Source organism: Sander vitreus, chromosome 15 (assembly GCF_031162955.1).
Source record: "Sander vitreus isolate 19-12246 chromosome 15, sanVit1, whole genome shotgun sequence".
NCBI classification, from domain to species: domain Eukaryota; kingdom Metazoa; phylum Chordata; class Actinopteri; order Perciformes; family Percidae; genus Sander; species Sander vitreus.
Window position 1 is genome coordinate 24,998,651 of NC_135869.1, and position 27,077 is coordinate 25,025,727.

A 27,077-nucleotide genomic window follows, 5' to 3' on the forward strand; every position below is an offset into this window, starting at 1 on the left:
TTTTAAGGGATTTTTCACCACATGAGTAAGCGGGACTTTTATTTGAAGTGTTTTGCTAATGCCCAGGACAGCCGAACAGGACAGCAGATTATTTAAAGGCTAGAGGGTCCTTTTGGGCCCTCCCTTGACCCAGGGCCCGGGACAACTGACCCTGTGTTCTCCTCCCTGTCGGAGGCCCTGGTCTATAATATATGTCAGCTAGAACAAACAATTCGCTGGTTATAAGTGGTGATACATTGTGGAATTAGGTCAGAGTAAGAAAGAAGAATTAAAGCCATGACCCACACACACTCAATGTTCCATTTTCTCTCAACAACAACAACAACATGGTCTCTCTTCACACTCTCACACACACACACACACACACACACACACACACACACACACACACATAAGCAAATTCCCTTTTGCATAAAGAAATGGCAGTGTGACTAACCGAGTTACAACCCAGTTACCTGTGCGTTACCAAAGCACCGGAACAATTGGACTGCTGCTTACACTCACACACAAACACACAAACACACACACACACACACACACACACACACACACACACACACACCACACAGGAGCCTCTCTCCTATCCCTTATGTAACAGCTTGTTAGTACGTTCCAGGTTATCAGCTTACAATCAGATGAGCCAAGAAAGGTGTAGCTCCCCCTCTCTCAATCCCCCATCTCTCCTTTTCCTTCTTCCTCCTTTTTTCTACGTGTCCTACAAACCTTCTGCAACAAAGAGGAGTGTGTAAAACAGTGGGATTCGAAAGAAAGGGTGGAACAGGAAGATTTTGCAGAGATAAAGAGAGAAAACTAAACAGGGGAAAAGGTAGAATGAGAAGAAAGGGGCGTGGCAGAAATAAAAGAATGGTGATTTAAGGGGAGACACTACAGGCAAAAATGTTTCAATTTTTAAGGTTTTGGGCTATTTTGCTTCCATACCATGTCTTCTTTTAGACTGGTGGGGGGGGAAAACATCCAAAATACACATAGTTGTTTATTTTACTTCGCCTTGACTATTTGCGCCTGTAGATTTCTTAAATTCTTCGAACGTTAGCATTAGATAACGTTTCAGAAAACTTGTAATACAAAAAAACAATTGTCCTAATGTAAGTAATCAACTGGGGAAGTTTCATGGGGATATCTGTTAATGCTTTATACCCCACACACCTGTAGTGTCTCACCTTAAGAGAGAGAAGAGGCTATCTAGAACGAGTTAATGAGGGATTTACAGCCAGGTCTGTCACCAGTCTCCTTAAAAGGCAATCCATTTCAGGTGATTACCTCCAGCCCTCAGCCAATGGCTGTGCAGCGAGTCACCTGCAAACGCCTAATCTCTCTGTTCTACAATCCAGTCAGGCCATTTGTGGACTTGTACCACACACACACACACACACACACACACACACACACACCTAAAGACACACTGAACATTTTTCATATCTAAGTGTAGAGCTATGGCACTAGAGGGAATAGCTGCAGCTAAAGGTTTCATAAGGAGCTTTTACATGTTGCTTACACTGGATGTCTTCCCAGCACATCAGCACATTCACTGCTCATGTCGTGTATCTTGGTTCTAGCTACGCAGTTGTGCATATATTTGTGTGTGTGTGTGTGTGTGTGTGCATAGTTATGTAACAGCGCAAGGAAAACGCAGTGCCTCTTGACCTACATTTTCAGGGTTTGACTCTACTGCTCAGGGAATCCCACATCATTAGCTGCAACACACACTCTCTCACACAGAGACACAAAGATCTCCTCCTTTAGTTTCTCTTATTTGCTTGTAACTTCCTAAACCTTGAGCTAGTTCTTTAAAAGAAGCTTTAAATAACTTAAATCCCTCGACAGGAAGTGGATGTGTGCACACAGCAAAGAGGGAAACGGGAGTGCTACCGGGCCACGGCTTTGTGCAAATGTGGTGGTCAATGTAACAATGCAGAGGGAGAAGAGAAGGTCTGGAGAGAGGGAGGGGCGGAGGGAGAGATGGGTGTTTTATTTGGACTGCACTTCCAAATGGGCTTGTCAACCTACACACACACACACAGATGGCGGAGTCAATTGGCATGCCAGAGAAACATACCAAAGTCTAGGAGATGACAAGGACAGAGTAAATGACAAAGTGAGTATAGAGAGACAAAAGAGAAGAATCTGGCAGAGTGTGGATTCTCGCGGAGGACCGTCGGCCATTACATCACCTCCCTTTTCCTCTGGGATGTGTGTGTCGGGCTGGTGGAAGCAGGAGGGGTGAGGCCGGGGAGTGAGTGCTCTGGGTTGTTGGTGGGGGGAGGAAGAGTGGTGGTAATGGGAAAGAGCAATGCCTGAGTCAGAGGAGGATCATGAATGAATCCACTGAATAACCCTGTCTGTCCTGTTCTAACTCTTCCCTTTCTCACTCTCAGCTCCACTTCGTTTTTATTTGTTAATTCTCCCATATTCTCCTCCCTTCTCTCTCTGTCTCTTTTTATCTTTGTCTCCCTGATCATAAAAGCCTGGGGGGGTGGGAATGTACTGTGGAGCTTAGTCAGTGGAGGTCAAGCACAGATAAACAAACTGCCAGGAATGACAAATGCCCGAATTAGAATCTGTTTATTACGTTCCTGTGTTGGACAGCACATTCCTCAGATGATACAGGGGCAAAGATCAGCAGAAGAAGAATACCTCTCTTTTGAATCTCAACACCTATTGAATGGATTGCCGTTACATTTGGTACAGATATCCATGGTGCCAAGACTTATTACTTTGATGATCCACAGACTTTTTATGTAGCAGGTCAAAGTAATATTCTGTCAAATATGTTTGTGACCAAATCGTGCACAACTGATGACATTGCCATCGACCTCAACTGTAGTTTGTGTTTAGTGCTAAATACCAAATGTTAGAGTGCTAACATGCTAAACTGACACCCCTTTCACACAACCCTGAAATGATCTATACATTACGCGCTGGAGCTGCATGTGAGAACGCAAATGTCCAAATCAGTTGGACCGAAAATCAAACAGTCTTTACCCTGCCAGCTCCCAGGTACAAAGTCCATGTAATGTCTTGACTGAGCCCAAAGTATGAGAATTCACAGCGAGCGAGCAGACGTGTTGATGATGTTTCTATAATGCTACTGGCACAAAAACAACCTCAGAGCGTGAAGAAGAAGGGTGCGGTCCTGTGCTCCACTCAAGGAAGGATAATATCCAGACCTGATTCGTCAGACATTGTCTGGAGTTCATATGTGAAAACATCTTAAGAAGGTGAACATGGAGAAAAATACCTGCTAAACATCCACATGGTAGCATTGTCATTGTGATTAGCATTAGTGTGCTCATGTACGGCCTCAAAGAACCAGGCGCGGCTGTAGAGAGTCTTGTCGAAATACAAACCTTGCAGTATTAAGCCTTGAAACATTGAGATGAAATGCAGCTAACAACAGGCACATTAGTTGAGCAGACGGGGCCACAACAACGTTTATGAAGGAATATATTTTTTAGAGTTTCACGTTGTGGCAAAAAAACAGGTAAATGGCAGTGAGCAGGGCTCAACATTTATGTTGCACTTATATGAAAATTCTCAATACAGGAAAATTTAAATGGCGCTAAAAGAGGAACAATCGCATGCTGTTGCCCCAGTTTGGAAAAAAAAAAACCAGAAATGGTATGCTGATGACAGCAAACCAGCCTCACTGCCCTCATGACTAATATGCACACTGAGTGCAGCAGATAAAAGGAAACATGGCACAAACAGCATTGGGTCTGCCCAGATATGGCTTCCTGTACTATATCAATGCCGCAGTCTGAGTGGTGGTGTCTGTGCATATACCTGCTGACTGTTAGCCTTATATGGTGCCTTGTAGTGAATTAAGACGAAGTCCCTTTCTGAGGAAAAAAGTGACAACCGTGTGGTTTTGGTCGGCAGCTGTAGGAGGCAGCCCAGGGCAGCATCAGCTGCAGCCCACACAGCAGCCTCAGCTTTAGGAAGTGGTGCTAGTGCTGCTTTTAATTTCTACATAAACACATTCCCACAACAAATATGGTATTATTTCATGCTTTGTCCTATTCAGGGCTATGAGATTATAGAACAGGAAGTGGGGGCTTTTATTTAGTTGTTTTCCAATCATTGAAATGACAATCTTTGATTTAAACCTGATGTCAAATTGCCACTTTGAACTCATCCGCCTTTGTACATTAGTTACTAACACTGGCTTAAAGGACACACACACACACACACACGCACAGACACTTCTTCTTCTTCTTCTGTCTGACAAGGAAATCGAAACGTCCTCCTCTGCAGTTTCCAGTTACTGAAACATAACTGTAAGAGAAGTGAAATCTTTGGAGCTGTAAATTCCCCTGTAATCACACACACACACACACACACACACACACACACACACACACACACACACACACACACACACACACACAATTGTGCACTGTTCATAGCTGACACATTGATACATACATGGAAGTACTACATGCTTGCAAATAGGAACCTAATGAGGCAAACACACATTTCTACACACAGAAAGACACACACACACACACACACACACACACACTAGATTTCACAGTCCTCAGGGGGTGAAGGTGATTTCCTTGAGACGGTATCCCATGTGACCCGTCTTGCATTCCTCAGATTGTTGTCATGTGACAAACTTAAAGATCTCCTTTTATGGACGTCAGTGTTAACAGGAGGGGAGTGGCCTCACTAATACACACCCAAGTCAACAAACACACACACACACACACACACACTAGATTTCACAGTCCTCAGGGGGTGAAGGTGATTTCCTTGACTACACACTCCTGCCAACTTAAGCACAAACAAACAGGGGTGAAGGAGTTGTGAAATCAATCTGGCAGCATTGTTGTAAAAGCTGCTTCGCAGGTAACGCTGGATCACAGTAGTACCGGTATATCTGCTCAATAACTGAAAAACTGTTTCAGATTGATGTCAAAGTTACAATGTAAAGCGGTATAGAAATGATGTTGTACCTGTGGTCATGAAAGAACTATTACAGTGATATGGTTTCTAATAATAAGACAGAAAGCAAGTAAGAGCACCATTCTGGAGTTCTGTCACTGTAAATGTGGGACTGTTTCTATATGTCATGGCATTATCATGTGGCAAAACCAAGAGACATTACTCTCAGGTCTTGGCCTATGCTAAGCACAGTGGCTACTCATAATCTCATAGTTTCATTGTGTGTTCTTCCTTGTATCAAAATGTCCTAAAGTTGTTGTTTTTTTTATTGCTGGTGACAAGGCTGTAGACAGGATGTAGTAAAAAAAATAAATATATGAAGGTTAATGAGTCTCCCACTGCATGACCAGACACAAACATGACCAAATTTATTTTTTAATATTTGTATTTTTCACATCTTATTTAGTCTGTTAAAGGAATAGTTCAACATTTTAGGAAATACACTTGTGCTCTTTCTTGCTGAGTGTCAGATGAGAAGATTGATACCATACTCATGTTTGTATGGTAAACATAACACAGCAGTTAGCTTATAGCTTAGCATAAAGACTGGAAGCAGGGGACATCGGCTAGCCTGGTTGTTCGACGGGCAGGAAATCCACCTACTAGCACGTCTAAAGGAGTCTTATCGTCACCATGAGGTTGACGGGCGTCCCTGTTCACAGTCTTAATGCTAAGCTAACTAACTGCTGCTAGTTGTAGCTTCATATTTACCATATAGACGTGTGTGGTATCAATCTTCTTTCTACTAACTCTCAGCAAGAAGGAGAATATGTGTATATCTTTCACCTCTTATCCTAGTCTGGTTTGTGGCGGCAGCAGACTGAACAGGGGTCACAATGCATTTCCAGGCCAGATGGGATATGTAATCTCTCCAGGGTGATCTGGGTGTGCCCCCTGGTCTCCTCACAGCTGGATGTGCCTGGAACACCCGCACAGGGAGACTTCCTACAAACCACCTCAGCTGACTTTCTCTTCAACGTGAAGGAGCAGTGATACCTCTCCACCGTCTTCATACTGCCAGCCATAACATTTCAGGGCAGGAAAGCTGAAACCTTAATTTCTTCGTCAAAAGCGATGAAAATAATGGAATTAACTCATAAAATGACCAGCATGTGTACTTTCCTGATAATAAACTCTCTGAAAGTTGTCTGAAAGTCCAGCTCTCTCTCTCTCTCCATGTCTCACACTGACACATTACATCATACTGTACTCATATAACAATCTGCTGCACAACAGCACCATGTACTGCTGCAGCTGCATAGCTCCGAGTGGACTTTGCCCGACCCTCAGCTGTAAAGTAAAGCCAGTGTGTGCCGCACTAAGCTGAAACATTGCTGCCATGAGTGATTAAAAAGCTTCCAGTCACACATTCTGAGCACACTTATAAGCTCGCAGGTTAATACCAATGAATGACTGGCTCGACACACATTTTTTTAATGTGTTAATCAGGAATGGATGCAGGAGGGAGAGGAGTGAAGGAAAATAGGGGAGGATTGCAGAGAAAATAGACAATGATTGTACAGAGAGAAATGACAGGAAGAGAGGAGACAATTATGCCAAGAATGAAGAGATGGCATGTTACGACCTGAAAAGAAAAGATGGAGAACGATCGGAGAAAAGGTGTGGCAATTTCTTATGAATTCTCTATAGGCTGCACATTCTGCTGCCGGTCTCCGAGAGCCAGCTCTCCACTTCCTCTTTACCCCACTTCCTGCCTCTGCTGCTGGCCTATGCCCTTATATGGCAGCCGCCAGCAGCCAATCGGCGCAGAGCAGACAGCTCATTCAAACAGCTAGTGTGAGAGAGGAGCAGGGTGGGAACTGCAAACAGAAATGAACACCATTGCACCATACAAAACAATATAGCTCACTAGCACACACACAAACCTGCCTGCTGGCTTAAAACAAAAAAGAGGTGCTACAATACAACAAAGCAAAGCAATGCATGCAAACTTTACTCAGTGATTCAGTGGCACTGGGTGCACGCTGCAGCACCGCATTGGGGTTGTTTTTGGTGGCTAATGGACAGGGTGGGCTCTCGGTTACTATGCAGAGGAGAGGAGAGGAGAGGAGAGGAGAGGAGAGGAGAGGAGAGATATGACTTGGCACACTGCTAAAATTCCTCTGCAAGTGTTTACATGTAGCACTTTAATTAGTAGATGACATGTGATTAATGTTTCTGAGAATAAAACAAAGACATAGACAGGAAGAGAATGATACCGAGATATGTAAAGATATGAAGAGAATGAGGAAAAAGAGACACGACAGGCCGTAATGTTATGTAAGGAACGTCCAAACAGAGCTGAGTGCCAGGGACGTACGGACCAAAGTGCAGGGGCGTGTGTAGGTGGGTGACCTCTCTCGCTGCGTTTCGAGCTACAGCTGAGGGGGCAGCGATGGGATGAGGAAGATCAGGAAGTAAAAGCAGGGCCGGGGCCAGTCAGGAGGCTCAAAACACCCAAACGAGCCAATCAGAAGGCTGGCAGCTTGTGAAATGAGCCGATCTGAGATGAGGAGCCCTCCCACCAGACAGAGACAGATGGTGGAGGATAGATAAGCCTCCTTGGGTTCACCACCATGCAGGGGGTGAATAAAGAGTGTGTGTGTGTGTGTGTGTGTGTGTGTGTGTGTGTGTGTGTGTGTGTGTGTGTGTGTGTGTGTGTGTGTGTGTGTGTGTATGTGTGAGAGAGAGAGACAGAATTAGATACAGAAATAGATAAGTGTCATTCTTCTTAGCAGTAGAGATGAAGATTTAATTTATATTTTGCACCAACTCAATGCAAAACACCACACAAGAAAGCACATATTCTGTTCTGTTTTTCTCGTATGGACCTCGTTTTACACGTTTGGTCATGTATACATTTCTGTCTTTGCATGCAGTAATCACATGTGTTTACATGCTGCTGGGGGTTCAGTTCTAACATGTCTCTATTAATGGTTAAGGTGATAGAAGCCGTCAACACCTGAATTAAACCTCACAGCCTTAAAAGGCACCTCAGCTGCTACTTTGGGCCAATAAGAGGACCGAACACCAGGAGGAAGTGAGGTGGGTGCACAGGAAGGGGAAGAGATGAAGAGAGGTGTGTGTGTTTGTGTGTGTGTGTGTGTGTGTGTGTGTGTGTGTGTGTGTATTCATGAGGAACAGAAAGAAAAATACATCCAGAGAAGCTGCTCAGCCTCAAGCGCTGCATGTGGTTATTACATTGGTTAGTCCATTACAGAAGAAGCACCCTTTGTCTGACAAAGAAAGTCTGAAAACTGGGTTATACACTTCAAACTCCTGATCTAATCACAAGATTTGTCTTTGATTGATTATTAGAGGAAGATGTTTTGTGTTAGTGTGTAGCCAGCGCTCGCTCATCACTTTGGTTTTAGAGCTCCATGCCAGCAGCTGGATTGAGACGAACGTGAGCTGTGACGCGCATTTTCAGTTTTTTAAAGAGGAAGTGCCAAGCCTGTAAATCAGTTAGGATCATCACAACAATATGTGCTTTGTAATTTGAAGTTCTTATACTGCTGTGGATGTACTCGTCTGGGGTTGAAACACACACAGAAAGAGCTGTAAATGTTTTCTTCAAGTTAAGAGAATTTCAATGAGTTTTATGTTGTGTAAAGTTTGAGGAATAACATGAGATACTGGTCAGGAAGCCATGATGGGGCGTAGCCACTAAAGTGTGTGTGTGTGTGTGTGTGTGTGTGTGTGTGTGTGTGTGTGTGTGTGTGTGTGTGTGTGTGTGTGTGTAGTGGGGGTTGGAGTTAAGGATCCATTTGGACTGAATGGGAAGCTAATCCAATCGGAATATGAACAGGCCAGCTGGCAGGCACAACACAAACACACACACACACACACACACACACACATACACAGAGCTGGTAACTAGCCCGTGCCTTGGAGTCAGACCGTCACCACGGTGACCCATGGATCAGTGACACTGCAAACCACCGATCTATTGACTGTATCAAGGTAGAGGGGGTGTAGAGAGAAAGGGAGTGTGGCAGGAAGCGGGTGAGGGAGGAGTGGTGAATAGGGTTCCCCTCTCTGAAACCATGACCAGTCACAGATGGCAAACAATTGGTCAGTCACTTTTCAACAGGCTGCAAAAACAAGAGAGAAAGAGCGGGTGTGAGCAAAAAGGAGAGGATGGAAATGCCTGCTTAGCAAGATAGGGGGGGGGGAGATGAATGAAGATAGAAAGGAAATTGTGCTGCTGATAGATTTTTAAAGCAAACGTGCAGATTGATACCACTCTTATGTCGCTAAATATGAAGTTTACTTAGCTTAGCACAAAGACTGAAAAAAAAAAAATCAATAAAATCAACCAATCAGCACCAATAATAAGTTTTATTTTGGTTGTTTTATGCCTGCCCCACACTCAAGGATCATTTTGGGTCAGATTCGTCCCTCTCGTGGGGGTTTTCCCAATTCGCTGGTCTGAACAGATGATCTGCCCAAATCATCCTGTAGTTTGAGAAGTTTACAGACATAATGTCAATGTTACCAACTGGATCGGAGTCTCGCCGATTTGCAACTTGAAATCCTGTCGTGTGAAAGGAACGCTCATCAAGTATTCAGCAGAAACCCGCAAGAGCCAGCTGACTGGGAAGGAATCAAAAACCGGATGTTGTGTATTGTGTGGGAAAGAAACATGGCTGCCAACAGAGCAAATGCAACTACTGTATGTCTCCCGAGCCAGGTGGACGGTAGAAAAGGAAGACAAGCTTGTGGAATTATGGCAACAGAATAGCCAGCCATGACTTCATCCAGTACTTTTTTTTCGTGTCATGTTGTTGTTCTGAAGTCCCGTTCGATCACACAAGTTTCTGTGAGATCCCCAAGCTACTCTGAAATCGTGAGAATTGTGTAATCATGTTCAATGGCGAGCTTTGAACAGAGCCAAGCTAGCTTTTTGTGATCTTTGTGCTAAGCTGGCTGCTGGCTGTAGCCTTAAAGGGGCTGTACTTGATATTCAGAAGAAAAGAAAAGTGGTCTGGGATTGCCTCCACACAGTTCTCATGGTGCGTTCCCCAACTCGTCAAATACCGACGCTTTGTCACGGCCCTCTGCGTCATATACTGATGCACAAGGCACTCCCATGCACGCGCGGCCGGACCGGCTACCAAAACAAAGAACAGAGAATCTCAGATGACAACACACACACTTCATTCTCAGCTCAAGACGCCATTACTCCACTATATCTTTACATCGAAAATATTTGTTTGCTGCTATATTAATGTTCCAAATATTGATTACAGGCCCTTTAAATTATAATGGGCAGATATGAGAGTGGTATTAACCTTGTCATCTAACTCATCGCAAGAAGGTTAATCAGTGTTCACCATTCATTTAAACTTCTTAGCCTTCTTAAAGGAGAAAATCCCAACGTTGCGGCATGCAGCTTGACCTCACGTGACTCAGACTTTTAAACTATTACACACACACGTACAAAGATACAGTGAAGCAAGAATGAAACTCCTGTATGTGACAAAGTGCATTTCCAGCAGGACATTATACATTTCTCATCATCTTCCTCTTCTCTTTCTATCTACGTCTTTACTCCACTCAGATCCCATTTGATGGTTTTATCTCTTGCTCTTGCTCATCTAACCCTCATTGTTTTGATATCCACATTTCCAGGCCTTAGCTTTCAACTTCACTCAAGGCTAATTGCAACTAATGTTCTTTTTGTATTGAGCTGCAGCCTTGCAGTCTAGTAGCAGTAAGATTCAAGGCAGCAGATGTTTAACTCTTTCTGTGTCTGCGTGTGTGTGTGTGTGTGTGTGTGTGTGTGTGTGTGTGTGTGTGTGTGTGTGTGTGTGTGTGTGTGTGGATAATAGATATAGTATTCAGTGTCCACCCCCCTATGGCTGGTTTTACCCATTAGCAACAGGCCTTTTATGGTTCCTCTCCCCTCCCCCTCAAACATACACCCACATACACACCAAAAATGCCCTTGTTTTTAGCCTCAGATCTCCAGTGCCATGAAAAGGATGTATCAAATTCTCTCTATAAGAGGGACAGAAAGAGGAAGAAGGGGAGACACCATAAATGTAAATTGAGAGTAGAGGAAAGGAAAGAATAAAAGAGGAGGTGGTGGGAAAGAATTAGTCTAATGATGGCCTTCTTAGGTTGAGAGTAAAGAGAAACTTGCGGCATCTTTACTCAATAGAGGAACAGGAAGCCATAGTGGGAGGGGTTTAGTAACTGGCTGGGAGTGGCAGCAGTGCTGCAGAACAGACTGTTTCTTCTGTGGTGGTGCTGCTGGATGGCTGGCTGGTTACTATATTTGAAGAGAAAAACCTGAGCTAATGATGTCACATGCAGGTGTTTCAATTCACCGGTAAACATTGAGACTACACAGGCACATATACATGCTCAAAGACACACACAGAAGAATGCTTAATAAGGTTTTGTGTGTGTGTGTGTGTGTGTGTGTGTGTGTGTGTGTGTGTGTGTGTGTGTGTGTGTGCGTGCGTGCGTGCGTGCGTGCGTGTGTGTGTGTGTGTGTGTGTGTGTGTGTTTCTGTCATTAATAATGGGAAGTCAACAAAGAGCCATGTCTGTTGTTTGACCCTCAGACACACACTCATGTATCCATATAAAGCTTACCACTGAGCTCTAAATTACTCATACACATACTCACACAAATGTAGCAGTTGGTTATGATTAGCTGTTGTAATTTCAAGTTCTTTGACTTTTGAACCACACACACACACATATAAACACACTACAGTGCTACAGTGGTCACTGGGTTACTGATTAACTTGTCACATGGCAATGTCGATGCCTGACTTCAGCAACTTACTTAAGCAGTCACTTACTGTACCATATAAATCAAGGCTGCTGCAGGTGCTAAACACATAATGACTAAATAATGTATAGTTGTACTGTATTTTCACAACAAGGCAGCTGACTTCTGGGATACTTGACATTTGTGGGTAGATTAATTCCCTGGAAAAACAAGCCATTTTGGGATGCATTTGCATCATTGATACCAATCTCATGTCTGTGTGGTAACAGAATGAAGCCATAGCCCACAGCTGGTTAGCTTAGCTTTGAATAAAGACTGGAAACAGGGGGAAAACCGCTAGCCTGGCTCTATCCAAATTTGACATTATCCGCCTACCAGCATTACAAAAGCTTACTAAACCTGTTTAGTACAAACAAACAAGATATTACATGCGCATTTGTGCCCTTTAGGCGGATTTTGTTACCTACAGACAGAGCCAGGCTAGAAAACAAGAAAAACAAGATGTATGATTTATAAAACTTGTAGTCGTGTTGTTGGGAAAGTGGCCCACAAACAGTGCTTTACCAACAAACGCTGTTTGCAAATGCAAAGGTGCCTAAGCGAGTCACACAGACAAGGATGTAAAGCCACATTCAGGAAGGTTTTCCCCACTGGAGCATTGCGGATTGCAACTGTGTTCGATCAATGTCAGTACTACCAGCCACTGACATGTGTGAGTTATAATATTCCAGGTTGAGCTCTTGGCCTCTTGCATGCTGTACAGAAAAACATCAACAAGCATTGAAAGGTATACAGCTAAACAATTAACCTGGCTGAAAACCTTTGTACCCGCTGACTGTGGCCCCATGTTGGCTTCCACTTTGGCCGCTTGGTCAAGCTGCTGAACATCATTTTTGTAGAAACATACAGACAAGGTGTTTTTGCCAAAGGGCACAGTATTGTTGCAACCAAATTACATTTAGTACAGCAGCTCCCTAACTCTCCATGACACTAAATAAATAGGTTTAAGCCCAGAGCTTCCACTTGTTGCTCTCATTAAAGTGATAAGTGGTTTATTTAGACAACCAGTACTCATAGTAATAGTCATAATAAACAACACATTGACAGCCTGTGTATAAACTTCTATCTGGATGAAAGATCCTCAGAAAATTTCATTAGGTGGCTCTATTGCATTAAGGACCTTGGCAGCAAGGTACAGATTCAGAGGTGTAAACACACACACACACACACACACACACACACACACACACTGTTATGACACTTGAGAGGAGTCTTCCCATGACAGTATTCCAAGCACTTGGCTATAGAAATTCCCACTGAAGAGTGTTGACAACACACCACTTATAGCTGTACACACACATACATTAAGTGAATGCATATTTAAAGTCCTGCTTACCTAAGCTGACTGACAGCTGATTTAACACAGTGATACAGAAACAAACTTGATCTCTACTTTCACTCTTAATTCAAGAGTTAATGAAGGAGAATACATCATGTCATTGCATGTTTTCCACCTGAATCAAAGTAGGCTGGGCCGGAACAATGATTCACTCACTCGTGCAAACTTATCTACACACACAGAAACACAGTCAACTTGAAAATCCAGAGGCACTCCCTTTAAATATCTCCCAGCCAATCCCTGTTTATGCTACTGCAGTGTCAACTTAAGAGAAACAGTCCTCTCAGCTTGTTGCTGTTCAAAACCCCTGAACCCACTTTGTTTCACTCCCTCATCACAGAAATGAAAACTTTATCACCAATGAAACAAATATAAATGATTGTCAGACAGACATGGGTCGGACAAGGAAAAACTAGGTTCATGATTTGACCCTTAACGGTGAGACTTGAAGCTTATAAATCAATAAGTGGGCCCAGTAGACCTGTTGATCACCTTAAACGCGCTTCCTTTAATCTGTAAACCCTCTAACAGCATCTCTACGGAGAGTCTTTCACTTGAGTCCAAGCTAACATTGATGAATTGATAGGTCCAACTTTGATTGTTGCCTTTTATTAAACTGCAAAAAGCAGTGGCGTACTGAATGTTACCACAGTAAGCTAATCAATAAGGTTATGAATAATCTAGAAGAATGATATGAAAACCTAAATATAAATAAATAATGGACTCGCCCTTTAAACTGTGTTTGTAAAAAATGGCCTGAAATGTGCAGATTAACCTTTCAGAATCTGCAGGGTTAGCGGGAAGTTATACACAATCGTCCTCTTTCCGCATATTGTGTTGTTTCACACTAGTGCACTGAGTTGTGGCTGATTTAAAGGGGTCATATGAACCATGTGACGGCGACAATAATGCCCATTTAAAGCCAACTTAGCAGCATTAATGAGGACATGAGATGAGAACAGACAAAAAACAGGAGTTGATGCAACTGAGAGCAGGGAAGGGGAAGTGGTAAAGGAGGAAGAGAAGAAGTTGCTGCATGTCTCAGTGGCCACAGTTACAGCTTTAAATGGCAATGAGACTGCCCAGCCATTCTACTAACGTATACATTTAGGAGCACAAAATGAAAAAGGGTGTGCCACATGTTATATATTAAGGAGAAGATAGTTGAAGGAAGGAAGGAGGACAGAGGAGAGAGAGTGGAGGGAGAGGGGGAAATGAAAAAAGAAAATCAGAGATGTGGAAAAAAAGGAAAGTGCTTAAAAGTGGGGCGGCATAATTTATGATAAGACTATGGTCTGATGGTGTATGGAGACTTAATATGGCGGTGAATCAGGAGTGGAAATTTCACTAGGCTGCAGGCCCATGGCTAGTCTTAAAATCTAAGTATGAGATTGTGTCACATGGGCCTCATTAATTCATGATGTGAATGAGGCAGAGAGTGATAGACCCCGATATTTGAAAGTCCACCCTGACAGTAATGCAGTGGACCATGTGTTTCCTACATGACTGAAAGATGGCTGAAACAGCAACTGAAAACATCTAGGCTACTTTCACTCGGTGTGTATTTATTTTGTAATTGTCAGAAGGTATATTGTCTGAAGGGTATTATTTAACTCTTTTTTTAAACACCTACATCTAGTACACTGCAAGCAGCATAAAAATCGGAGAACACTTCCTCTCCTGAAGCGACACGCCTTTGTCAAACTATTAAACTCTAGGCAGATAAAGAGAGGTAGCAAGCAGTGCACTGAAAGGATATTTATGAGGAGCCCATAAATACCTGATCGATAAATGAAAATTATCAGCAAGCGTTGGCAGTATGGGGAAGGGGTGGCCTACATACAGTAAGTGGTCATTCCCCAGCTTGTGTGTTTGACCTGGTGATGCAGTGGCTGTGACTCCCACTGAGCTTACAGCTGGTTTTCAAAGTGGACACCAACATCAGCATCACCCCACTCTCTGTATTGTCTGAAATAATAAAATAGTGTCATGTTAATCTAAAGAAAAGAGCTGGGAACGAGGGAAGCCTTTGGATAACAGTATTGGGCCTGTGTAGCCTTTACAGGGAGGAGTCCTTGGTGCTGAGCTCTTTTAAGTGTCATAACTATGTGCTAACAGCTAAAAGCAGGTGCAGGGAAGACATTTCCACTCTTATTAAGTTTATACATCATTTAACCTGCATATAAAACAGTATATCAAGAGATAAGGCGTACTAGGCCTCACAACATCAATCCCTTCCCTTTTATTTTCTCCAATCCTTTGCTATTAACGCCTCCCTCTCGCTCTCTCGCTCCCTCAAATCGAGAGCGCCCAGTGCACCAGTGTGCACGCGACGTGCCCAGTGCATGACGCTGGACCAATCAGAAGGCGCTATTCCGAAAGTTTACCTTTTATGGCTCGAGCCGGGCAACTGACGCAGTATAAAAAACAAGCGCCCACAGCTAACGGATTCACTCTGAGCGCCGACACACGCAGCTTGTGCGGGATATCATTTGCCTGAAACCGGTTCCCTTAAAGCGAAAAGCCCCCCACCCAAAGGTAAGGAGACAAACATTGCTTACAGCTTTCTAATTTTAGAATCATATTTAAGTAAACACTGAATTGATTAGTTTTTCTATTGCTATTGTTTGTGAAATTTGACATTTTCGAATGCAAAATATGGCAGGGACCACGAGGTTCTTTGTCCTGTCATACATCAATTGTACTGCTAATTTAAGTTAATGGTTTTAGAAAGTAATCACATCAGACACCAGTTTCTGTGTTTCGCTTGTGTTAAAGTACGCAGTTGTGATGGCTAGAAACTGCTGAACTTGAGCTAATGCGACTCCGTTGCATTTGGTTGTCGCCGGTAACTCATAGTTAAGGTTAACCTTTTACAGTCCTACGTGGCTGGGTTTTCGTCGTGTTGTTGAGCACATTTGCTGTATTACTGTGCTGGCGTACATGTCTTCCTCAGCAGGGTACTTTAAAAGAGGCTTGAGGTCGTCTGGATCCCGGCTGCTCCCTTTGTGCGCCCAATGCGGCGGGGTGTGACCTACTTTAGCATATTAGCTTAGCCACATCCTGCTAACACCGCCCTTCAGACTTGCAACAGTAGCAAATTTAATCAACCAATTTTTCTACATGAACACTTGTGTCCACTTTCTGGGCGTGTTAGATTTCACTAATCATCGTAGTAATTTACATGTAAGGCTTCCTTTAAATGGGAGTGCAAAGAATAAGAGGCCTGCAAAAGCATAAATCGAGTAATTGCTTAATTGAATAAAACCTGTAACAATGAATTCGTATCTTGTCAACTTTCACATGACAAAAGGGGTAACGTTAGAAAGGGTGGCTGCGATAGTAAGGCTGATTGCGAAATGACAAATCATCCACCCTTAGAAAAGGTGTGGCTTTCAGGAAATTGAGCATCAGTCAGGAGCTTGTGACCATTCATGAGTCAACATGAGTTAATTATGCAACTTCATTATTTTATTGCTGGTGTTTTAAAGGTTGCCGAATTTTGAAAATGTTGAATTGATAGTAATGACGTATGCAGTCCTAGCCATATGCAATGAATGAAGCAGCAGAGTATGACGCAGTGATATTGAAAGGAGAATTTTTTTTTTTTTTTTTTTGGTGGGTATTAAACTATGATTGAGCAACAATGGGAGGGGACAGTGGGTAAAGTAATTGTAATGAACGGGGGGGGGGCGGGTTGCGCGGCCCCGGGTCTGATGTCGAATGTTCCTTTTTTTCTTGCGGTGTCGCTCTGGCCGCGCGCCATGGCGCTGGTAGCTGCAAAGCTGCTCAAAACCGAACCATGTCCTTATATGGTAATAACAGAATGCAGCGCCACTTCCTTTTGTCTGGCTTGGTCGGAATGTGGGGCACGAGCTCCCCCCAGCGACTCATCTCGTGAACTGCAGCCAGTTGGTTAACAGGAAGTTGGGTTTTAGAGTGGCAGGTAGGCGCAGTTGGATGTGGAACTTGCGTTTTTAACGTAGTTTCTTTACTCAACAGTTCAGCCATGGAAGATGAAATTGCCGCACTGGTTGTTGACAACGGATCCGGTATGTGCAAAGCCGGTTTCGCCGGAGATGACGCCCCTCGTGCTGTCTTCCCCTCCATCGTCGGTCGCCCCAGACATCAGGTGAGTGATCACAAACAAAGCCAAATTACAGATTTTTTTTTGTTTTTTTAACAATTTGCTAAATATAAAATGCATTATACGTCTTAATGCGCACATTCAATGTCCCAATTGAGTTCATTTTTAAATTTGAAGCCATTAATTTCTTGGAAAGCAGCTGGAAATAGCTCTCGTTTTGCTTAAATTATATGCCCTCTAATGAGATTGTACATCAGCTAGACAACATTTACACACAGCCATTATGGAATTAGTGAAAGGTCTTGTACCATTTTACACCATTATATTTCTTACTATAAAGTACACAGTCAAGATGTTTGCCTGTAACTAGACTTTGAAGGCCCTACATGTATTAGTGCAGATGTATGCATGTTAACCATCCGTCTTATCTCTTGTTCAGGGAGTGATGGTGGGTATGGGCCAGAAGGACAGCTATGTTGGTGATGAAGCCCAGAGCAAGAGAGGTATCCTGACCCTCAAGTACCCCATTGAGCACGGTATTGTGACCAACTGGGATGACATGGAGAAGATCTGGCATCACACCTTCTACAACGAGCTGAGAGTTGCCCCTGAGGAGCACCCCGTCCTGCTCACAGAGGCCCCCCTGAACCCCAAAGCCAACAGGGAGAAGATGACCCAGGTACACACCCTTCTACAAATGTAGATTAGCCTGACAGTACAGTTGCCTCATTTCCTCCTCAGTTTCCCCCTCTATTCCATTCTCATTTGCTCCTTCCTCCCCCTCTCCTCCAGGACTTCTCTCCTATAAGATGATCTATCATCAACAGGTCTCTCTTGACTGTGTGCCTTATCTGCACTTGTGTCTATGTTTAGCTGTCAGTAGATCAGCACCTAATAGACATCTGACATGCACAAGTGTGAAGGAATGTTGACTTTCTGCACCTTTTTTCTCTACTAACTTCAATCTTAGCCTCACACTAATGCATGTAGTGAGTGCAGTGGCCACAGAAGCTAAAGACTTCACTGTGATTTGAAAATGTTAAAGTTTTTTTCTCATCTTACAGATCATGTTCGAGACCTTCAACACCCCTGCCATGTACGTTGCCATCCAGGCTGTGCTGTCCCTGTATGCCTCTGGTCGTACCACTGGTATCGTCATGGACTCCGGTGATGGTGTGACCCACACAGTGCCCATCTATGAGGGCTATGCCCTGCCCCACGCCATCCTGCGTCTGGACTTGGCTGGCCGTGACCTCACAGACTACCTCATGAAGATCCTGACAGAGCGTGGTTACTCATTCACCACCACAGCTGAGAGGGAAATCGTGCGTGACATCAAGGAGAAGCTGTGCTATGTCGCCCTGGACTTCGAGCAGGAGATGGGCACTGCTGCCTCCTCTTCCTCCCTGGAGAAGAGCTACGAGCTGCCTGACGGACAGGTCATCACCATCGGCAATGAGAGGTTCCGTTGCCCAGAGGCCCTCTTCCAGCCTTCCTTCCTCGGTAGGTTCCCAACTTGAGCCTAACCTGCACTACATAACTAACAATAACTAAACCTGTATGGTTACCCTGCACTTCAACTTGCTGACAAGTGTTTTGTATCTGCTCTCAGGTATGGAGTCCTGTGGAATCCATGAGACCACCTACAACAGCATCATGAAGTGTGACGTCGACATCCGTAAGGACCTGTACGCCAACACCGTGCTGTCTGGAGGTACCACCATGTACCCCGGCATCGCCGACAGGATGCAGAAGGAGATCACAGCCCTGGCCCCATCCACCATGAAGATCAAGGTGAGCTGACTTGCTATAGAACCAGCAGGGTGACATTTTGTTGCTGCTTGCATGTGTCTCATTGATGCAGAAATGCTTGGGTATCCTAAAGTGTTTTTTTTTGTCTCCCTACAGATCATTGCCCCACCAGAGCGTAAATACTCTGTCTGGATCGGAGGCTCCATCCTGGCCTCTCTGTCCACCTTCCAGCAGATGTGGATCAGCAAGCAGGAGTACGATGAGTCCGGCCCCTCCATTGTCCACCGTAAATGCTTCTAAACAGACTGTTCCTCCTCCCCCTCCCCAACCAACGCCCAACAACTTCAGCTCTGTGCAAAACAACCACACACCACATTTCTCATACACACTCAGGCGCAGAGCCTAGATGACCAACTCATTGGCATGGCTTCAGTTATTTTTGGCGCTTGACTCAGGATTTAAAAAAAACTGGAACGATGAAGGAGAACGTAATGTTTTGGCTAGGTTATAAAACAAAAGCACCCCAGCATTTTGCAGTTGCATTTGGGGACCTAAAAATGTACATTTTGTTTTCTTTTGAGTCATTCCAAATGTTTGTTAACTGCATTGTTCAGACACATGATTCCAAATGTTAACTGCATTGTTCAGACACGTATTCGCCTCTGTGAAGGCTGCCCAGTGGTTGGCGCATACTTAAACATGGTTGTAGTATCGCTTGTATGTAAATTATGTCTGGGTTTTTTGTACTTTCAGCCTTAAAAATATCTTGGTCCTGTTTAATTTTTTTGTTTTTGTTATGCAAAACCCAATCGTGACCTCTTCCCCCTGTTGGAGGTTTCATCCCCTGGGTGGTGGGGCAAGGGGTCTCAAAGTGATGGGGTAACATGGGGTGCCAGACCGGTGGGGCCAACCTGTACACTGACTAAACAATCCCAATAAAGTGCACATGTGTTCCGACATGACGTCTGACTCTGTCTTCCATTTTGAGTTTATGTATTTGAATGCCACTTAAACTGTTAAGCAATTCAGAAGCTGGCAACACTTCTTGCCAAAAACTACCAAGAATGTAGATAACATGGTTTATGTAGGACAATAGGTTTTCTTCAGATACACGCACCAAATAAGTATATTCACACTTAAGTTTAAATCCTAGGATTTGATCTAGCATTTATGAAAGTTGCATTAGACTGGACTTTGTGCTTTTGCTTTGAAACCCAGATGACTTGGTCTTTACATGTAGGCCTCTAATTTCACATCTTAACTCTTGAGAAAATCTGAACTCAATATTTCAATACTAAAATAGTGACTTCAATACTGGTTCCTAAACCATGTTTTTCTGTACCAATTTTATAAAACATTACACATTCTGGCACATTTCTCAGCTCCTATGAGCCCTGTCAAGTTTTCCTGCCTGCCTCTACTCCATGTAATGTTAGATGGCCAATCACCAGTGTTAGATCTTGGTAGAAGCATGCTTATTGCCTCACTGAGATGTAACCCTTAGGTATTTATATTTGGAACTGAATGGTTTTTTTTTTTTTTATACTTGTAAGAGACAATTCAGTCGGTGCCTAAAAAGTATTGAATTCAGTACCCATCCCTTCTCAGATTTAAACTCTTTGGGATCTGAGCTCCCAATAGGCCAGTGGTGGTCAACTTTACCTTCTTGACATAAAAACATGAATTTCACAGCCCATTAGTTGCTGCATATTGCAGAGTGCTGAAAAATATCTTTTAGAATTGTGAACCCAGTATCTGAGAAATTTCTCACAATAGAACTAGAACCAAGACAGCATACAGTTTCTAAACTTATGTAGACACTATTCAGGCAATAATCTGAGTTGATTTCACAGACCTGCAGTAAACAAGACAGTCTGTTGACCCTGCAGCGCTTGTCTAGAGTCCTCTTACAGTCTCGGCAGTGAAGGGATGTTGGATTTTTACCAGAAACAGACATGACATAACCTCCAGTTTTAAGTTCAGTTTAAAGGGCATGTAAGAAGTCTTAACTTAAAGGTGTTCTTGCAAAACCTGGGACTACTTTAAACAGCCTGTATTTGGTGACTAATTCACCTGTTCTTACAAATGGCAGCAGTATTAAATTCCTGGATGATGTGAGCTCAAATGTTGTAGGCTTTTCAGAAATGTGTAGCAAGATGCAAAAGTTTACTGATGGACAAAAGCCTTTCGACTGACCAGGATCTGTTTTTTATTCCTTGGTGTGACGATGCCACATTCAGGACTATTAATACACCATGATTAGTATCTCACAATATAATATCTACACAGTGAGTGTGTGTGTGTGTTGCTCAATCCCATTAGAACAGTTAATTATTGTCATCAATGTCGTTATCACCCAGTAGTGCTACAGAGAATAAATACAGCTTTTCTCATTTACTTGTACAATAGCACATTTTATGAACATCTCATTTAGTCATTTCATTAAATATGATGTGAACATATATAAAATACAGGCAGCAGGAACTTTAAAAGGACAGTGCTCATGCTGCTTGTGCACACATTGCATCACTAACTCTTACTTGATTACACGTATCAGTACCGCTGTATTCTGTGCTTCAGGGTTTATGCTGCCCTTTTTGCAGCAGTGTTACCTGGCTCAGCTGACCGGATCAAAGGGTCAAAGGTCAGGGCAGGCTCAAAGAACACACCCCACGTGATAAGTCACTTATAGTCACACAGAAGGCTTTTTTCTCTGTCCTCAGGCATCTTGTCCTTAACATCGTTTACGATCATGCTCTCCTCGTGGGATCATAAGTTTGGTTATTAGCCATAAATTCTATGAGGATGAGTACCTGAGGATGTTGGCAAACTAGAAAATGTGTTTGCTCACTTAAGGATCACAGAGACTTTGAGCAGCAATGTATCTCCACTTTCCATTATTTCATGTGGCTTAGGCTCTTTGCCAAATTATTGAATTTTGTTCAGACTCTCCCCTGCAATCCTAACCTGGTTGTGAATTTCCAGCAGTTGCACAGTTTAGACAGCAGATGGCAGCGAAGGTCCATTTATATTTTTATCCAAAAAGTGAGGCGTGGTTGTATACTCTATGATCCGAACACTAACTCATATTAAAGCTTATGCACAGAGCTAGATCTGAACCCATGCTTTTTTCAGCTGGTTTATGTAATGGGTGTGAATTTCCATCTTTAATAATTAAGTTACATTTAATGTGATGAATGGCAATGAATATGGAAATGGAGGAGTGCGGGAGACAGGAGTGTGTGTTCAATACAGCTGTAAAAAAAAAAAAAAAAAAAGGGTGGATAAAAGATGGAGTGTACCATAAAAGTAATTGAGCTTGTATATGTTTTAAACCAGCTTTCCTAGAACCCACTGCTGACACGGGCACATTTCCTGTCCACATCTAAAAATGGATTTGCATATTGCAGAGAGGAAAGGAGGATAAGATGGATGGTGGATGGTGCGGCCCCACCCTCATGTTCTATGCATCATATATCCTGTTTCTGTGTATGACACCACAGATCCAGCACTATAGCCAAATTAGTCAGGCTGTCCCAGTTCCATACAGTATTCTGGGCTCCTGGAGGCACCTGAGGATATATGATGGGCCTGGAGGGCTGTTTGAGGGAACATGCACATAGAAAGTGTTTGCATTGATATATGCATGCATTAAGTCAGGGTGCATACAGACTGCCTGCTGTTTGCTCATACACATTGAAGATCAAGTGGGTTTGGTATTGGAAATTTATTCCATCTCGCTGCAGCCCACCCGCATGTGATTCTGCTGAGACTGCTTCCCTCTGATATCCTTTTATTGCCACGCCAGCAAAACACTCACTGGCAGGGAAGCAGTGCTTTGCTTGTGTGTGTGTGTGTGTGTGTGTGTGTGTGTGTGTGTGTGTGTGTGTGTGTGTGTGTGTGCGCGTAAGTGCAACCATACTCAATTTTTCTGTGCTTGTTGAGGTTATTGTGTGTTGCCTGCACAGGTGTCAGCATTGCAGCTGTGTGTGAGTAAGGCACTCCAGAGACGACACAGAGGGGGATCAATTTGTCAGAAAATGAGGCTTGCTGTGTTCCTCCTTTTACTACAGCTGTGCAGCTTTACAGTAGCTCCATTGGTCGGGTCACTGATCCACCACGCATGCAGTTCTCATCGTCCTCCAACAGATGGGGGCGCTGCGCTACATGAGCCTGTCTGGCACAAAAACTGGGTGAAAGGCAAAATAGAAGGCTACTACTGCTGACAGAAGGAGGCCAGCAGAGAATAATTGATCATATTCAAATACAGTAGCCCCTGTTTTTGTGTGCCTCAGAGTGAGTTTCATTTTACCGAGGGTGACATGATCGCTGAAGGTAATGCACCCCCTCTGCACTGTTATGGTGAAGTTTGATTGACTGACAGCAGATGTAAAGTGTTTCTGTCAGTGAGCTGCTGACTAACAGCAGGCTACAACAACTGGTCAGTTGGCAAATTTTTTATCTGTTGTTTTCTCTCTGTGTTTTTCATATCTCATCAAATACTGTATATTCTGTTCCCACCTTCCACAATCCTGAATAGGAATAAAGGATTTGTAATTGCAGCAGACACAAGAGACAAGAGAGAGAAATACAGCGTCAGGGTTGAAAAGATGTGTCGAGGCCCTCGCAGGCATTTTCTATTTTTTTCTTGAGGTTTCAGCGGCCCTGACACATCACCAATGTACATTCACTCAGCAGGATATTTGTCTGTTGCATCAATGTTTCCTTACGGGTTGTGGCGAAGGCTGGGTGTTTTTTCTCAAGAAAAAACCCCACGATTTCTCAGAGCTCTGACCGCAAAACTGCAGGCACAGGAACAGGCACCAAAAATACACAACCCCTGTGCAATGCAGGCTTGCTCAAGCACCCTGCATGCACACTTGACAACCCCCCCCCCCACCCCTCACACAACCTCCCTTACCCCACCCCCAAGCTTGGTTTGAAGCAGTGGCAGATGGGAATCAGATTGCTGTGACTTCCATGCGTGTCCTTGTCTTGGTACCATTTTCCATAAATAAGGGTGTTTATTTTGATTTGATTCAAATAGAAATCAAACTGCAGACTTTTGGCTGTGTTTTAATGACTTGTTGGACAGCACACAGCAATTTGCACAAACATAGTAGATGTTGTGAATTCTAAATACAATAAAGTCTTGAACTTGGCTTTTTAATTTGTATGTGTTCTATTTGTAGTGCTGCATGTGTGGACTGTGGGTGGCTCAGTCCTGCTAAATTGATAAACTGCTACATGTATGGGAAGTACACATGTGACCATGCATCACCCTATTTTTGCACACTTCTTTGGCATCATCTAAAATACAGCTAATTTTATTGAACATCCAATTACAAAATCATGAAAATGATATTTGTGGCGACAGATAATCATGTGAGAGCCAATAGTGTGTATATTTCTTTGGGCATCCATGTCATCTGACTACTTTAACACATTGAGTTAGTTGTGTGTAGGGCTGTGTGCATGTGGCCGGCTGCAGAGAAGCAGAGAGCTCCCCACACACACACCCAAGGGCTTTGCAAACCCTGCAAAGCCCCGTCTGATGATTGGCAGGTGCCCCATGAGAGCTGCATGTGTATGTATGTGTGATCTTCAAGTGGGGGTCGGTGTGTAGTGATGTCAGTCATCTCATACTCTCTCATTGGCATATTTATTGCATATATCCCATCTCTGTATGTTTGTTTCATTCCATCAGGAAACACGACACCGCAATTAGCCTTCTCCACATCATATAGTGGATTTGTGTTGCTGCAGTGCAGCGGCAGTCGCTTCAATAACAATACAGTACTTGTGTAGAGCATGAGACAAGGCATGATGAATGATTTAGCACTTTGGACATGCAGGCGCTCTCTGTGTGTGTGTGTGTGTGTGTGTGTGTGTGTGTGTGTGTGTGAAGTGGTGTGTGAGAGCGGATTAGGAGGGGGGGGGGGGGTCACATAAAAATATATGAACTGTTGTTTATTTAGTCCTGCTTCTTCTTTTCTTCCATTTCCAGAATGTTGTATGAAATGTGTTTCATTTAGAATTGATCATAAATAAAGGCTTTATTAGCATCTCCAGTCCAGTCTGAGTTAGATTTGTTTACTGAAGTGCTGTCGTTGAAAGGTGGATGCTTATGCAGGGGGACATCTTTCAGCGTTCATTTATTGATGTATTTCTTTTCCAGAGAGGACTGAACCCCCCCCCCCAGCAGAATTAATCAATGCTGTCTCCGTGCTGTGTCCCCTGTGGGTTAATGTAAATCATTTACCTGATCCTTCAAATGATATGACAGAATTAACCCAAACCCCAACAATGATCTTTGGACAGCCACACAGCTGGAGGTGGATGTGAGAGATGGTGCTCAGACAAAGATAAGAGTCAAACAAGAAAAGGGAAGAAAGAAAAACACAATAAGCCTAAAACAGGGGATAAGGGATAACAAATGTCATTGTGTAATCTTTGGTCAGCAGAATAGCATGTTTACTGGGATGAAAAATCGGTTGTGGTATTATATTGACTCAGCAGCGTTTCAGGCTATAAATCATGGTTTTCAGTACTTTTCCACTGCAGTTCCACATAAAGGACAATATTGAAGTTTTAATCTGGACCATCCTCAAAGAACCCAGTTGGTGTATAGGCTATAAAAAGACATACTCTACCAAATGGTCCATCTGCTCCTGCAGCAACGCATCACTGGGATAAGCCTGACCTAGAAATAAAGATATGTTGTAATGAGGAAGGTGAGAAGCTGCACATAAACCACACATTGTTCTACTGTAGGTGGAGAGGGCAATAAAGAATCATGAATAGGCCTACATCTTTTTTTCCATTGGATTTTTGGGCTAATTAATGTGTTAATTTCAGCACCATGCCAGGCGATCAAACTGTCATAAAAGATATCAGCCTGCAGTTAATTAAGTTAAATTAAGAGTAGGCCAAGGCTATATCTTTAAATTGGAGTTATTGTTGAATACTGTTGAATTAAAACCCGTGCGTAAAAATGTGGACAGGAAATATAGTGTGCTTCTTTTTTATCCGAAGGAATCATAACTAAGCTGTTTGATAAAAATTTTTAAAAAAAAGTATGAATATCACCACGGCGCTTCACAGCCCATATACAGCAGCCAAACCCACCTCGAAGTGGAGATAACCCCCCACGAACGCCGCGGCATTTGACAAGAAAAACAACAAGGAGATGATGAAACCTGCCTCCTGCTCGCGGGCTGAAAAGACAGCAACAATAGGGCCCCTAATCTAAAAGGCATTGTCTGCATTCCCAGTCGGCGCGATTTGGAGAACAAAGGCTGGCTTGGTCCCCTCGGACAGCCCGGGACGGGACATCACTCTGATCTCCGCCTGGTAATTCCCTCTCCGGGTCCCGTCAGTGAGGGGACAGGCTAGGCGCTGCGAGCAGACGGTTCAGGCCTGTCGCCGAGCGGCCTCATCCAGTGCTCGGCTCGGTAGTAAGGTTGTATTGCGACTGGGCAAAAAAAACAAAAAACAAAAAACAACACAGAGCGAAGTGTGACCATGCACCGAAGGCGTCGCGAGTTCACTGGAACACCGGACAACTACACAGCGGGCTCGTTTATCCGCTGCTGCCGTTAGCATGCGCCCATAGCTGTTGTTCCGATGCGCCTCCGCTGTACTCGTTCTCTCCTCTCCCTCAATGCTTTAGTGTCTGCTGTGGCGCTTCCTTTCCCCCTACCGGAGGGTCGCCTTGAAACCGGCACACTGCGAGGAGGAGGGGGTGATATGGGCAACTTGAAACCGCCTCAGATTTTTTTTTTTAAATCAACATTTTTTGCAACTATGTAACGCGGAGCGGTTTACCTCAAAGGAAATGTATTGATAATGGGGGGGTGGGGGGGGGATCTCCGCGAGAGTAAGACGGGGAGGGATGGATAGGTCATATTTTTAGAGCCCGATTTCACACCAGGGGTCGACCACCCCCTTTCTGAATTCTAGCATAGCACTTAATGGGTACACCACTTTTTCTCCTCTTTTAATGCAAATCCCCCCACCCGCTAAGACTCGACCGATTATACACAAGGAGACATCAAGCGTTGCTTCAACCACAGCCTGTTATGTGTATTTGCATATCGAAAGCCGGACATTATTCCTGGGTGA

The 27,077-nt window shown here is 43.7% G+C and overlaps 1 protein-coding gene across 1 annotated transcript; it reads left to right on the plus strand.

Annotated features, from left to right (window-relative positions):
* The first annotated feature begins 15,540 nt into the window (after nt 1–15,540).
* actb2 (actin, beta 2) lies at nt 15,541–19,915 on the plus strand. Its single transcript, XM_078269776.1, has 6 exons — nt 15,541–15,652; nt 17,117–17,246; nt 17,641–17,880; nt 18,266–18,704; nt 18,814–18,995; nt 19,110–19,915. The coding sequence occupies exons 2-6, from the start codon at nt 17,124–17,126 to the stop codon at nt 19,251–19,253; spliced, it is 1,128 nt and encodes a 375-aa protein (XP_078125902.1). The 5' UTR covers nt 15,541–15,652; nt 17,117–17,123; the 3' UTR covers nt 19,254–19,915.
* The last annotated feature ends 7,162 nt before the right edge of the window (nt 19,916–27,077 follow it).

Bases quoted from the DNA above. Each gene is read 5' to 3' on its own strand.
- actb2 (XM_078269776.1), top strand. From the start codon at position 17,124: ATGGAAGATGAAATTGCCGCACTGGTTGTTGACAACGGATCCGGTATG. The intron at 17,881-18,265 runs GTACACACCCTT...CTCATCTTACAG, and splicing joins ACAGGGAGAAGATGACCCAG to ATCATGTTCGAGACCTTCAA. The intron at 18,705-18,813 runs GTAGGTTCCCAA...ATCTGCTCTCAG, and splicing joins CTTCCAGCCTTCCTTCCTCG to GTATGGAGTCCTGTGGAATC.